The 13478-nt window shown below is 47.6% G+C and overlaps 3 protein-coding genes and 2 non-coding genes across 5 annotated transcripts; 1 reads left to right on the forward strand and 4 right to left on the reverse strand.

Annotated features, from left to right (window-relative positions):
- Positions 1 to 348: 348 nt before the first annotated feature.
- On the reverse strand, positions 349 to 4103 carry wdr12 (WD repeat domain 12). Its single transcript, XM_086221515.1, has 13 exons — positions 3918 to 4103; positions 3581 to 3675; positions 3308 to 3402; positions 3110 to 3216; positions 2888 to 3003; positions 2653 to 2807; positions 2516 to 2561; positions 2356 to 2441; positions 2123 to 2263; positions 1619 to 1724; positions 1415 to 1547; positions 816 to 888; positions 349 to 650 (listed from the first exon to the last, which is right to left on the reverse strand). Exons 1-13 carry the CDS (start codon positions 3956 to 3958, stop codon positions 573 to 575), a joined length of 1272 nt encoding a protein of 423 aa, XP_086077641.1. The 5' UTR covers positions 3959 to 4103; the 3' UTR covers positions 349 to 572.
- Positions 4104 to 4571: 468 nt separating this feature from the next.
- nop58 (NOP58 ribonucleoprotein homolog (yeast)) lies at positions 4572 to 8940 on the reverse strand. The gene is made up of 15 exons (XM_086221399.1): positions 8770 to 8940; positions 8157 to 8233; positions 8021 to 8073; positions 7694 to 7818; positions 7490 to 7626; positions 7228 to 7292; positions 6892 to 7026; positions 6675 to 6820; positions 6345 to 6471; positions 5989 to 6152; positions 5780 to 5914; positions 5597 to 5658; positions 5343 to 5506; positions 5113 to 5246; positions 4572 to 5035 (listed from the first exon to the last, which is right to left on the reverse strand). Exons 1-15 carry the CDS (start codon positions 8812 to 8814, stop codon positions 4976 to 4978), a joined length of 1629 nt encoding a protein of 542 aa, XP_086077525.1. The 5' UTR covers positions 8815 to 8940; the 3' UTR covers positions 4572 to 4975.
- On the reverse strand, positions 6232 to 6314 carry LOC147272457 (small nucleolar RNA SNORD11B). Its single transcript, XR_015116525.1, has one exon. It is a non-coding gene; the product is annotated as a small nucleolar RNA SNORD11B (small nucleolar RNA).
- Positions 6534 to 6622, reverse strand: LOC147272458 (small nucleolar RNA SNORD11B). The gene has a single exon (XR_015116524.1). It is a non-coding gene; the product is annotated as a small nucleolar RNA SNORD11B (small nucleolar RNA).
- A 461-nt stretch (positions 8941 to 9401) lies between the features above and the next one.
- Positions 9402 to 13040, forward strand: nufip1 (nuclear FMR1 interacting protein 1). The gene is made up of 10 exons (XM_086220817.1): positions 9402 to 9855; positions 10305 to 10384; positions 10467 to 10571; positions 10649 to 10711; positions 10790 to 10866; positions 10943 to 11035; positions 11142 to 11323; positions 11624 to 11764; positions 12053 to 12309; positions 12393 to 13040. Exons 1-10 carry the CDS (start codon positions 9642 to 9644, stop codon positions 12864 to 12866), a joined length of 1686 nt encoding a protein of 561 aa, XP_086076943.1. The 5' UTR covers positions 9402 to 9641; the 3' UTR covers positions 12867 to 13040.
- Positions 13041 to 13478: the final 438 nt, after the last annotated feature.

Raw genomic sequence — 13478 nt, forward strand, 5'->3', positions numbered from 1 at the left:
AAGTTTTCCTTATAAAACCAGACTCAAGCTTGGTTCAAACACTAAAAACCTCCACAGACAGAGTGACATCTCTTCATGTTCCCACATATCTTAAGCAAACATGTCTGAGGAGGAAGAGAAGGCAATTATCCACAAGGCCAGTTTACTTTTCTGCTTCCTACACACAGGAGGAAGTGCTTTAAAAGTCGCATACCAACTGTGTAACACGCAAAAGAATAATATCCGTCACAATAAATCGATCTAGCTAAGAAACAAACATCAACTAGCGCTGTTCCTCTTTGCTGTACCCTCCGAATATCACAAATCTAAAATAAGAAGCAATAAACAGCGCCGTGAAGAAAGGAGACAAATATTTTAAGATATTTAATTTATGATTTCTTGGGTTACATGAAAACAATCCATAAGAAAATATTTATATAAAATAACCTGGGAGGAACACACTTTTTTTTTTTTTTTTAAACAGAACAGAATGTAGAATCACACTTGCATCTACTTCTCACAACGGTGATATTTCTTGTCCATTCTGCATGTGTGCCGTGTGCGGTGGCGATCATGGCGGATCTCTGTCGAGCCTACGCCCCCGCGTCCGTCTGACAGGCTGTGTATCTGTAGGTGTACAACTTGTTATCTGCGCCTCCGCTCAGCATCAGCTGAAAATAGAAACGGAGAAACAGCCGCTTACACACGCGGGGTTGATGCGGGAAGGTGCAGCGTCATCTGTGGTACGTCACAGCAGCTGCTTTTTAATTTCCCTCAGGATAAAACACTGATTATTGTTGGCTTTAGAATTCCATTTGCAGAAAATCATGTCTTACCCCACTTTCTGTCCAGTCCACACAAAACACTTTATCCTCGTGGGCTGCCAGGTCGTACAGAGGAGCTTTACAGCTAAAATAATAATAATAATAATAATATTAAAAAAAAACAGTTTGATTTTTATGCCTTGAACTCCTTTAAACAAAACCCATTTCCTGTTTGTTTTAGGAGTATGGCTAATATAGAGCTTCAGGTATCAACTTTGTTCGAGTGAAATGCGACAAATGCATACAAATCACCCGGTAGTCATGGTAACCACACAGGGTAGCACACATTTCATGAATGAAGTTATTTCTACTTGACATTTTACAAAACGGTGCATTTAATGACAAGCTTTGCACCATCAATTTGGCCTGTGCAATTATGGAACTACAAGAGAAATGAAAAGGTACACTATTTTGAACAATACTGCACGATCGGCTTTGTTTTGAAAACAGTACCACAAAAATACTGCTTGTTTAACTTTGTGTGTGGTTTGAGAAATACTTTGATTGACATCATCCGTCATGACTGTGCTGTTTTTCTTAGTAATCAGCTTTTACAGCGAATCGTGCGGTGCTTGTCCGAGCTCACTGTCGCCGCTGAGATGCCTACAAACCTCCTGGTGTCCCACAGCTTGACCACGTTGTCCAGGGAGCCAGAGACCAGCTGGTGCTCGTGCGAGGGGGCCCACTTCACCGCAGTGACCCAGCCCGTGTGGGAGGTCAGAGACAACAGCACCAGCGAGCCGTCTGGAGAGCAGTGGGAGGAGAACCGTGAGTCAGAGAAGTAAGGAGAGAAGCCCGGGGGGTGTCAGTGGTACCTTTGGTGCGGGGGTCCCACAGTCGGATGTGTCGGTCAGTGCTGCCTGATGCCAGGCGTTTGCACAGAGGCGAGTAGGAGATACAGTTGAACACTTTGGTGCCCGTCTGTGGAGGGACAAGAACCAACGCCTTTAGCAGCCGTTTTGACCCCCCCACCCCCATCCCACACACACACACACACAGTAAATTCCCTATACATGTTTCAAAATAAAAGCCCCCTGCGGGAAGTATTGGGTCATCATCAAGATGGATCCCACACACACGTTCATCGCCTGAACTTGAGACGGAGAAGAAAAACTTGAGTTTTCCAACAGTAAAATTAAGAAATAATGTAGTAACTGCAGTATTTGGTACCACATGGTAATACTTGACACAACGTGGCCAAAAAGTACCATTCTTGAAGTACTTAGCGTCCATGATTTTGGCGTCTAAATAGAACTACAACAATCCCCGCAGGGACAGGACCGTCTCTACTCATCCGTGTCCGTCCTGCTGTGTCTCACCAGCGTAGTCTTCCTCTCTCCAGTCTCCACGTCCCATAAGCGGATCGTGTGGTCCCAGGATGCACTGCAGACCTCCTCGTTGTCACACCACAGGACGGAGGACACTGCCTCGTTGTGTCCAGATAACGTCATCAAGGGAGTCTGGGTCAAGAAATACGTACTGGAGCCTCATTTTCAACACCATCACACTGAAGGAACCGATTAAAAAGGGGGACGTGGTGTTCTGCACTCACCCTAGTGAGACCCAGCTGCTGGGTCTTCTGTTTCTTCCTCGGCCTGTCGGCGGGCTCCTCCACCTCGTCCGCGTCGTCTGTGGGCACTGAGATTGCGGCGTGAGAGCGATTTAGTTTTACCGCACGCTTAAAAAGTCATTCCCTAAACTTCAGCACATACCTGCTGACCAGATCTTCAACATTTTGTCCCAGGATCCGCTGCAGAACTGGAGGGAATGTGAAGTTCAAAAACATGAATCGACTTCTCTCTCCCCCAACCCCCCTTAAATATTCTCGCCAACTTTTATGCAACCTCACCTTTGAGCCAGTCGGGTCTGTGGCGACAGTGTCGACGCTCCCCGTGTGTCCCCGACAGCAGTGTCTGGCTTTCACCTTGTTCCTCTCCGAGTTCCACTCCCACAGTAGGACGGTTTGGTCAAGAGAGGCCGTCAGGAGCAGAGAGGTCAGACCGTCTACAGAGAATAAAGACACACACACGGGTTTTATAGACGGTTGTGTTTCTAACAAGTTGTAATTATCCTGTCCAGCTCACCTCTTTTGACCCAGGCTACATCTTTGACCACGTCTGTGTGTCCAGCCACCGTCATCACAGCCTTGCCCTCTACAGACCAGATTCTGGCGGTCTTGTCATACGACCCAGTGAGGATCCTGCACGCACACACACGCACACACACACACACACACAAATAAGGCTACTGGGGAGCAGCACGCCAGATATTACCTGAATCTGGTGCTACTATTAGCGTCATCTAACCATTCAGCGTCTGCATCGACGGAGCTGATCCAATCATCGTGCATCATACACTCCTCCGGCTCCGGGGCTGTGATTCGCTCCACGTACTCGATCTCCACCACGTCTTCCTGTAACACACACACACACACACACACGCATGAATGGTGGATTGACTTAAGGGTAAATATCATCATGTAGAAGCACTGAGGCTAGTCATACTGTCGATATGCCTTCCGTCTCCATGTGAGTGGACAGCGGCGTCCGCAGGAACTGACCCCTGACCAGGAAGTCAAACTCCACCTTGCTATGAGATGCTGTGAAAACAGGAGCATTGCAGACATGAATCTCCCTGGTGCACCCGCCCCCCCATCCCCTTGATCTTAAAAAAAAACAATGATGCAAAACAGAATTTCAGCTGGAATTAGTAGGAACAGAGATCCAACACCGTCCAATGCTAATCACAGTAAGAATAAGGCGACCGTGGTATTATACCATGTTTGGTCTCCAGGAGCTTGTTGATGACGTTGCTGAGGTCCTGGACTTCAGAGGCGGCTGGGATGGAGAAGGGGACATCGTCTACAACGTACCTGCGAGGACAGTCGGACTTGAGTCGGATGGGTTTATTAAGAAAGCAGAACTCAGGACGATTAGAATTAGCTAGCTTCACTAAAAACAAACATTAGCCGCTAGCTGTGGCTAAGCCAGTACAGACTGGATACACGGAAAACGCATAGTATTTTACTGTTAGCTGAGGTTAAAGGTAGTTAGCTACCCAGCTAGCTAAAGTTATTAATACCTTTTTTTGTCGTAATTGAGAACCGGAGCTCACCTTTTGTTCTCCGTGAAGAACCTCACTTGTAGTTGTGACATTTCTTTTGTTCTTATATGCGTATTAGTCTCCCAAAGAGCAAGCGAAACACACGCACACGGTAGCTACACAGGGCATCTGTTACTACATCCAACCGTGGCGCAGTCACGCCATGTGGTACCAGCGGCAGAGCGCATCAATCGAGCTCAGAGCGGACGACGCTATCGGATCGGTGCTCATCTAATAATGCCTGGCTTCGCTGAGATTCCGCTTCATTCACATTTACGGTTGATTTCATTAAAACGCCCTCGAATGCCTCTTGAAAAACTTTTTTTCATTTTACATTGATATTTTTAAGTATGTATTTTACAACCATAACAATATTACTGCGTGTCATATACCATCGTAAACGTCAGTATTATATGTGGGGAAAATGGAGGTCAAATTTGATTCCGTTTTTTTTTTTTTTAAACAGAATATAAGAGTAAAGGCTCGCAGTATATAATTGTACATTTATTTCGTGTTTTTTCACTTACATTATTGCACTGAATCAGTCCAGGTTCAAACAAATGTCTTTGACCGATTAAAACAGGGTTTTTTTTTTTATTATTATTGGCAATTAAAAAAAATTATTCATTTTATGGCAAAGCTTTGAACCAAATAAGGAGGAACCCGTTTCTGCAAACTGGTTTTATTTCACCGGGGGGGGAAGATGTTCACAGTCGGACAGCAAAGACCTCTCACAGAAAAAGAACAATCTTTCCATAGAAAACACGGAGTCTGTGCTTTAATACACCTGATAAAGATGTGTTCACAAAGAAAACATTAAAAAAAAAATTCAAGAGGGCAGTAGATTACAAACAAGATTTACACGTCTCACACTTTCTGACTCTGATATCGGATCCGTTCGTTGTTCGCTGTGATTAAAGTGGATTTGATGATTTCGTTCTTCAAACATTAGCGGACGTCTCAGAAGCAGGCACTCGGCGTCGTCTTGCTTACGTGTGTGTGTGTGTGTGTGTGACCACACGGAACTAAAATGACATGAAAGTAACTAAAATATATACACGGGCTCCCTTTCAGTCTTCCTCCTCTTCCTTTATCTTCTTTTTCTTCTTCTTTTTCTTCTTTTCTGTTGACTGCGGAGAAAAAACAACATTAAATGACTGATTTTTTTTTTTTATTTTAAGATTCGTGTTGTAGTTTTCCAGCCCACCTCTGTTGCTTCGACTTGCTCCACTTCCTCCATGGGCTCCTCCGGCTCCGGCTCCGGCTCCGGCTTCTTGTCCTTTTTCTTCTTCTTCTTCTTGGGAGGTTCTTCCGCGACTGCCGACGTTTCCGCTTCTTCCTCTGAGGAATACGCAGAGGAAACAGTCAGCGTCAGAATGAAGGAGAAAAAAAAAAACGCTGACACGGTTTCTTTTTGTTCGCTCCAGTTTCACCCACCTTCTTCTACCCGTTCCTTTTTAGCCTTTTTGGTTTTGACCACCGGTGTTACGGGCTCTTCTGCCGCCTCCTCCTCCTCCTCCTGCTCTACCTCTTCAAACTTCCTCTTCTTTGAGGTGGAGGGAATGGTGGAGTCGCCGGAGGGGTCGTACACCTTCACTTCACTTTTAGAGACGAGAGGAAGTTTTAACACCTGCCCGTGTACTTGGAAGAGTTAAGTATCTCGGGGGTGTGGGTACTTTGCCAGTGCTCACCTCTTGTGCTGGTATTTGTCTGCCTTTGCCATGGCTTTGCCTGTTCCACTGATTCGTCGGATCTGAACAGAATTCGGGGCAAACGCATTTTCAGCATATTTGCTCCCAATTTGAATGTGCACAACGTACCATTTCAGTATCACCCCGGGACACTCGTTTATTGTATCCTCTTGTCGTACTTACTCCTTTCTCCTCCAGCTGGCGCAGTCTGGCCTCCAGCTTGGCGCGGTTCTCTGCTCCCATTTCTGCGTTGGTGTCCTCTCCCAAGGCGTCGTAGCGGATAGCAAGAGCCGCTTTAGCTGCGAGCATCCTGGAGATCTGGGCAGATGAAGCGGCCCGTTATACACCGTCGACAGCGGTCTGAGGCGAGTTTCCTCCGTCGCTCAACATACCTTGCCCTTATTCTTGGCAGTGGTCTGACCCACGAGAGAGGCGTGGTAGATGAGACCGTACTTGGGTGTGTCTTTCCGGGTCTTCAGGGCTCTGAACAGAGCCTTTTCTGCTCCCAGGATCTGAACCGTGGAGGCCGGATGCTTCGCCAGATTCAAGAGGGAACCTCAAAGCCACAGGAAACACAAAAAGTAAGCGTCAAGGTCTCCCCGCGACCCCCCCTTCCCACACCCCCCGGCTTCTAAATCAAGCTCAGATGAGGTAGTGACTTAAAACCATCAGTTGTCATCAGGAAAGTGACGTGGTGTCATGATCATCACCGCTCGGCTGGAGTTCCCCAATTTTTTCTGTGGCTTACCGGCGTGTGAGATGAGACGGGCGCCGACCAGCTCGCCGACCATCACTGTCAAATTGGGGGCGATGGCCATCATGCGGTTCTTGAGGTAGTCGTAGAGCTGGGCGCGGTAGTCCGAGATCTCGATCACCTGTGGAACAGAGACTGATGATGGGAGGTCCTCCCTGTGGCAAAGAGCGAGCTGCCGACATGTGACTGTTCAGATGAGGTAGTGACTGAAAAAACCCACACGGATCGTTTCTGGAGGAAGACGATAGCCGTCATCATCATCACCACAGCCACTTCACCACTCAACGCCCTTGTGAGAGTAACACGCCGCGTAGCGCAACGTACCTGATCGCACAGGTGGCTTATGTTACCGATGTCCTGCTCCGACACCTCTGTTCCCATGGAGATCTCGGCAGCCAGCTTGACCTCCGCCTCGATTTCCTCCGGGAGGAGGTCCGACAGGTCAGAGGTGGCCACGTTCGTGCGATCGCCTGCGGAGACCACGTGTCAGCGATTCCGGCTTCATGCAACTTGCCCCTGCAGCGACGCGCTTTCCACGTACCTATTTTGCGGACGGTTTTGCAGTACGCCAGGTTGTCGGTGATGATTTTGCCCAGCTCGGGGAAGTGCCAGCCATACCACTCCCTGCAGCGCATGATGTAGTTGTTGAGCTCCTTATCCAGGTCATCCAGAAGAGCTGAGGAGAGGAAGAGAGGCGCTGAGGTCGCATCCTCGATAAAAACAGCCCTGACCAGCTTTGCCAGCCAGCACAAGTTAGATAATGCGCTATGATGTCATCAGAGCCGCTATTACACAAAAGTCTACTGCAGTTTCCTGGTTTTCCATTTACAAGCAGGAAATATTCCCAACTATGGGATGGTAAAAAAGCTCTACTTACATATGGCCTGCACGATCATAGTGTCCACTTTGTCCGGACTGAACTTGAGCTTGTAACGGGACAAACTGGAGGACAGAGAAGTGAAGATGCATCAGCTGGTTCCATAGCAACCCCAACTAAAGTCTCCTCCCACCCCGGGAGAGAGTGCTGCCTCAGTGGTAGTGACGAAAACGCTGGGGGAAATCTACAGGGAGCTTTCAGACAGCGAGTGTAATCATAGACAGCGAGCCACAGTCAGGCGGGGAGAGAAGACGCCGCTGACCTGTGAGCCAACCCCAGAGACATGGCGCTGATCTCTCTGGGGGGGAGACCGGTGATGAGACCCTCCATCTGGCCCCTGATGCACCGCATCAGTTCAGCTACAGCCGGGCTGTGGACGCAGCTCAGGTCCAGCTTGTCCTGAAAACCACACCCAGTTAGACACCGCGCTTCACACACCGCAAGCTGCACACGCTAGGCCACTTACTTTGATGACCCCTCCCAGTTTGGCATCGCTGATGGCCAGCTGCTCATGAGCCTCCTTGGCAACCACCTTCTTCAGCACTTTCTTCAGACTCTTGCCGATCTTTCCCTCCACAAGGGCAGTGGCAGCTGAGGGGCAGAAGTTAGGAACACTGCATCAAGACCCCTGCTCCTCTCACACGTGGGTAAGATTTGCATTTTTACAACATTTTGAAAAGATCTGTGGTCTCAGGGGTAGTGACGAATACTGCAGAACGCATCAGGATCACTCAGACGCAGAAATGCATCACCGACCACGAGCAGGCGCTGGGGGGAGCAAGCAGGAGGTTACCTGCCAAGGCTTCTGTCGTGTCTTGGAACTTCTCAAAGTGCTTCAGCTTCACACTGGCAAATAAACACACACGCAGGTTTCAACAGACTGGCACGAGCTGCTGTGTCACACGTGACTGATGGGATCAAACACTTACATCTTATTGGCCTTTTCTGGAGTTTCAAACTCCTTATAAAGGCTGTCCACCTGTTGCAGTTTTGATTCATCGAGAACCTGGCAGAAAAAAAAAATCACAGATTTCAAGTCAGTCGTCACGCACTGAAAAAACAGTTCCAATCGTTCAGCAGTGAGAGAACCAGGTCTGAGACGCCGGAACAGGCCAGTGCGAGACGCGATTCTATCATAGGAAGGTGCCAAAGTTAAAGTTGAGGTGAAGCTGCGTGGCGATCGCTTAAAGCAGCCTCCTCTCTCGGTGTATTAGCCGTTAATGATTCCACCTCTGGAGGAGAGGGGGAGCCTCCAGCTCAACCACCACACGTGGTTGCAGGCCCTTCTGATCGCTCGCTAGCTCACGGATTAGCCGGGAAGCTAGCGAGCAAGCGACACGCGAGATTTAACGTTGGCACACTCTCCTAAATAACACACCGACGTCTGTATTCACCACCGAACCGGGCAATTTTAACACACCTGGAGACACAACACGGGCTCTCAGGAGCTAGCAACGTGGCTAGCCAGAAGCTAACGCCACTGACTCTCGCGCAACAACTTGGCATTTTTAACCGTAAAAGACGAGACAGGCGATGACGCACTTTGAAGATGGCGTATCCAGCGGCGGTCTCGAACAGCACCAGCATCCTGGCGGCGGGCTCGGCTTCTTTCCTCAGTCCTGGTGCGGTTAAAGCGGAGAGAGCATTCGGGTTTTCCCTCAAAAGTCACCACGCTGCTGCTCCAGACCCGACTGATACGCACGCGGCGCCGGCCAGAGAAAAGCTGTGTTGCCAGACCTCAAAGATCGACATCCCCCGATGTCGGAAAGAATTTGTATTACTAAACAAACTAATCGGTATGAGTATCGTCAATCAACAAATAAATGTTATCTGAAATTGTCAACAAATATAAGTATTATAAAACCGTGTAACAGACACCACAACATATACAATATTAATCTATTGTTAATTTTTATTAATTAAAAAAGATACACACACAAAAATGTGTTTTTCTTAGGAGAATAACGAGTTACATTTGTCTTGCGACATCCATTCCTGGTTTCCAGAGAGTATATGTTCCTTCTTTTAAGATTTAAAATAGCATTTCAAGGCTTTGACTTTCATATCCGGACGGGTTTCTAACCAACCTGGCAACCAGGAAGTTTGTCTCAACTCTCGCGGGAAGTCACTACACTCACCGCCAATTAAAAGTAATATATTTGGAAAAGATTCACGAAATATGGCTGCGTCCTAAAATTGTTACAAATAAAAGATACACAGTGTTTCATGATAATTATGATCAAGTCGTTACTTTGGGGCTCTGTTTATCGCGTCTTCCCGATTTAGCGGAAGTGACGACAGCGCCCAGGTTCGTACAGCAAAACACGCGCATGTGAGAGCTGCTTAGTGAGAGACTCGTGTTTACTTCAAGTGCGATTTGTCGTCGGTGCGAAGAAGGACCCGGGGTTCTCAGTATGAACGAGCCGGGACTGTATCCTCCGCCGGACTTCGGCTGTCCTCCTCCAAACTCCATCCAGTCGTTCCAGCAGCAGCAGCCCCGTCCCAGCAGCTTCCATCCCGGCATGTGGACCTGGAGTGAGACGGTGTCCGAGCCCGGCTGGAACCAGAGCGCCCAGGCCGGCTGGCACCCCTCGAGTCGTGGAAGCTACGGACCTAAACGTCCGTACGGTGAGTATTGAAAGCTAAGGATGAAGCTAACGATGAACAACCATACAACGTTAGTATCCATTATTATTTTCATATTCAGCCCGGAAAAGAATGGATTTTGCAGATATTAAACCAATGAAAGTTTGAAAACAGCACATTATGTTTTATTTTCTGCTTTTACTGTCAGTAATTCTTCAACATCCCCAGTTGTAGTGGTTAAATTTGCAGAATGTATTTTTTTTTGGTTTGTTTTACATCTTCGTTGTTATTTTAACCGAAGAGCAAGTTTAAATATGACAGGTGGGATTTGATTTGATTCTTTTGAGAGGATCTGCATCAGACCAAGATGTCCACGTGTTTCACAGGAGTTCTCAAAGTTCAATTGACCTTATCTGGCCCCATTTCTAAAGACATTTTCAGGTTGAGGTGTTGTCTGTTTGTCAAGTTGTTTTGTCTCTAACTCGCTCCAGGTCAGAACTTCGGTCGTGACTGGCATCAGCAAGGCTGGAGGCCGAATCACGGATCCAACGGCGGCAACCGTGGGAAAAAAGTAACTATCAGATCCCGATCATTTCCTAGATGCCGACGCAGACAGAAGTGGGAATGATTAAAACTTTTTCTTCGATCCGCAGCAGAGGAACAGAAAAGAACCAGAGTATTCTCATTTTTGTGACACCTGTGACCGCGGCTTTAAGGACCAGGAGAAGTACAATGAACATACCTCTCAACACGTCAAGGTCATCTGCTTTCCAATGGATGTTCCATGCATTTCTTTCTTCTAAATTTGAATTCCCCGCTCATTTCTGTTTTCTAGTGCTCTGTGCCCGACTGCAGTTTCATGGCTCATGAAAAAATAGTCAGCATCCACTGGAAAAACGTAAGTAAATCAATTCCGTTAAACGTCTCAGTGTTTTTTCCCGTTTGCTAATATCTGTGTTTTGTCCCGTGCCTGCAGAACCACGCGGCAGGAGCTAAAAGAATCAAGCTGGACACGCCAGAGGAGATCGCCAAATGGAGAGAGGACAGGCGCAAGTCGGTACTCGGAAAGAGATCGTAGATGTCCGCCCAGAGCTGTTACTGACCGCTTTTCTGCGATTTTTCTCTCCAGAAACTATCCAACGCTTCAGAATGTTGAGAGAAAGAAAAGGGTGATGGAGGAGCGGGAGGAGACTGGCGCCGTTCTAGAGACCCCTCAGTTTGGGTACGTGATGTCATTTAATCGGTTCAGAAGTTCCCCCCGAGGCACAGTAGATCTCCTTCTTGCCAAAATAGCAAGTTTAAACATTTTGGTTTTCCGTTCGGGACAGGCGAATGAGAGGCAGGGGACGGGGGAGGGGTCGGTTTCGTGGGAGGGGTCCCAGAGGGTTCCGTGGGCGACATCCACGAGGCCCGCACCCATCAGACAGCCATCCTGCAGAGGGCCCTCCACCACCCACTCAGCCCAGCAGGGACGGCGATCCACTGGGAGCACTGGCCATCGGCGACCACGGTGGGTGACATTGTGTGTACTCGGCGGGATGTCGGTTCTAGATCTGTTGCTATGGTGATGCACAAGTGACAGGAGACGTCGTAAGATATCATCAACGAGGTTCCTGTGGAGGAGAACCACATTCTGAACAGGACACTGTGGTTTTAACTGTAAACAAACATCTGAAATACAAATATTCTCTATTATTTCATCACCATCGTCACCCCCCCCCACACACACACACACACACACACACACACATACCTGACATCCCGGGTGAAGTCTGGATCTGATGTTTATGTTCTCCACACCTGCCTCCAGACTCCGACAGAGAGGACCCAGCTACTGAATCCAGAATCGGTGGTCTCGCTGTGGCCCCCAAACGAATGAGCTCAGCTTTGGGGTCCCTTGTTGCCAACTATGGCTCCATGAGTGAGAGTGAAAGCGAGGAGGAACCACGCGGTGAGTCACTCACTCCACTTCTAATGCCGCCGGTTGAAGGTTAATTCAAGTTTCTGTCCTCCAGTATTGATCTTTTTCCATGTTGTTACAACACCGGTAACTCCTTTGAGGGAAACGATGGCGTCTTGCACGTACGACAAATTCAATTTCTTTGATGAAACATTGAAAAAAAAAACTAAAAAGCGGCGTTAATTCCCGACTCATTCACCCCTAAAGTGATATTATTCTAGTTAGAACCCACGTCTTTCCCCTGGTGTGTCCTCTCATGTCACGTTTCTTGTGTCTCAGCTGCTCCTATTCAGAAAGCCAAAGAACTGGTGCAAGAAAACCAGGCTTTACTAAACTCATTCAGGCTAACTGAGAACAGAGGACCCTCAAGGAGCACATCCTCCCAGGATACAGGAACTAGCAGGGCCCCCCAGTCTGGATCGGCCCTTCACGCAGCCGACAACAGGAGAGGAGGAAGAGCAGGCAGGGGAGGAAGGGGTGGTATAGGTCGGCACCAAGATACACCACAGAAACGACGCCCCACCCTCCTGGAGATGGTAATAAGGCCGCGTTGATCCTACAGAGATGTTTTTTCAGACAGGAATCATAGTCACAAGCTTCTCTACACTCTGTTGTTTAGTTACTGGCCCCGGATATCCGCCACGAGAGGAACGTTCTCCTGCAGTGCATACGCTACGTCGTCCGAAACAACTTCTTTGGTCTGGAGAGCAAACCTGACAACCAGCAGGGGATCAGGACAACTCCAGAGAAGCGGGGAACTCCGTCAGAGGAAGAGGGGGCGGAGCGCGAGTCCGGCGGAGGCGCAGCAGAGGGAGAGGCCGCACGTCACAAGAAAAAACACATCCCAGACGTCCAGGAGGGGGCGGAGCCTGCCGGCGCTGCTGTTGACCGGCGCTGTCGGGACCGAGTCGGCTCAGAACCGTCTGACGAAGCTTCCGTGGACTCGTCCGTAAACGCGGCAGCGAGTGACGAGCAGGATGTTGGTGGTTTAATCCAAACTGATGAGGAAACGCACACAGCAGCTGAAAACCACATATCTACCTTTCACATGTATGATGATGAAATATGGGAGAGCCCCGGCGCTGTTATATAAGAAGGAAACGAATGAGTTATATGGATATTATTGACCTCTTCACATTAAAGTTCCTTTTTTTTCAGAAAACATTTTTATATATTTGTATTTCTAGCAAATATACTTTTTTTGTAATATATTATGTACTAAAGAAATTCACTGTTTTTTTTCTCATAAAATAAATCATACCTCTATCAATAATTACACATTTGTCCTTTTTAATCTATATTTGAATGATGGAACTATTTTTTTAATATATTTTTTGTTGTGCTAGACAATGAAATGGCACAGAATCCACATTATGAGAGGCAATTTAAAATGTTTAGTTAGCAAAAAAAAAAATACATTTGAAACCTTTCAAGGAGGAGATAACCTTGCTAACGTCCCATCTGTATGAAATATTTTATTAATTAAAACAATAATAAGACTTGATGCCTCAATAACACGTTTAATACCACTGAATTAAAGCAGAAACCATGTTTTATCAATGCTCCGCCCTCTGGGACAGTCCAAGGTTGTAAATCGAGCCCTTCACCGATTCTCCATTTGAGAATCTTCATCTGTATTCCCGTTTATTGGAATTATTGCGGTCGACCTTAAAAGTTCCGTTCACACCTGTAGGTGGAGGTGTTT

The sequence above is a fragment of the Aulostomus chinensis genome, chromosome 1 (assembly GCF_037954235.1).
Source record: "Aulostomus chinensis isolate RoL2024-O1b breed Wild chromosome 1, RoL_Achi_v1.0, whole genome shotgun sequence".
Taxonomy (NCBI): domain Eukaryota; kingdom Metazoa; phylum Chordata; class Actinopteri; order Syngnathiformes; family Aulostomidae; genus Aulostomus; species Aulostomus chinensis.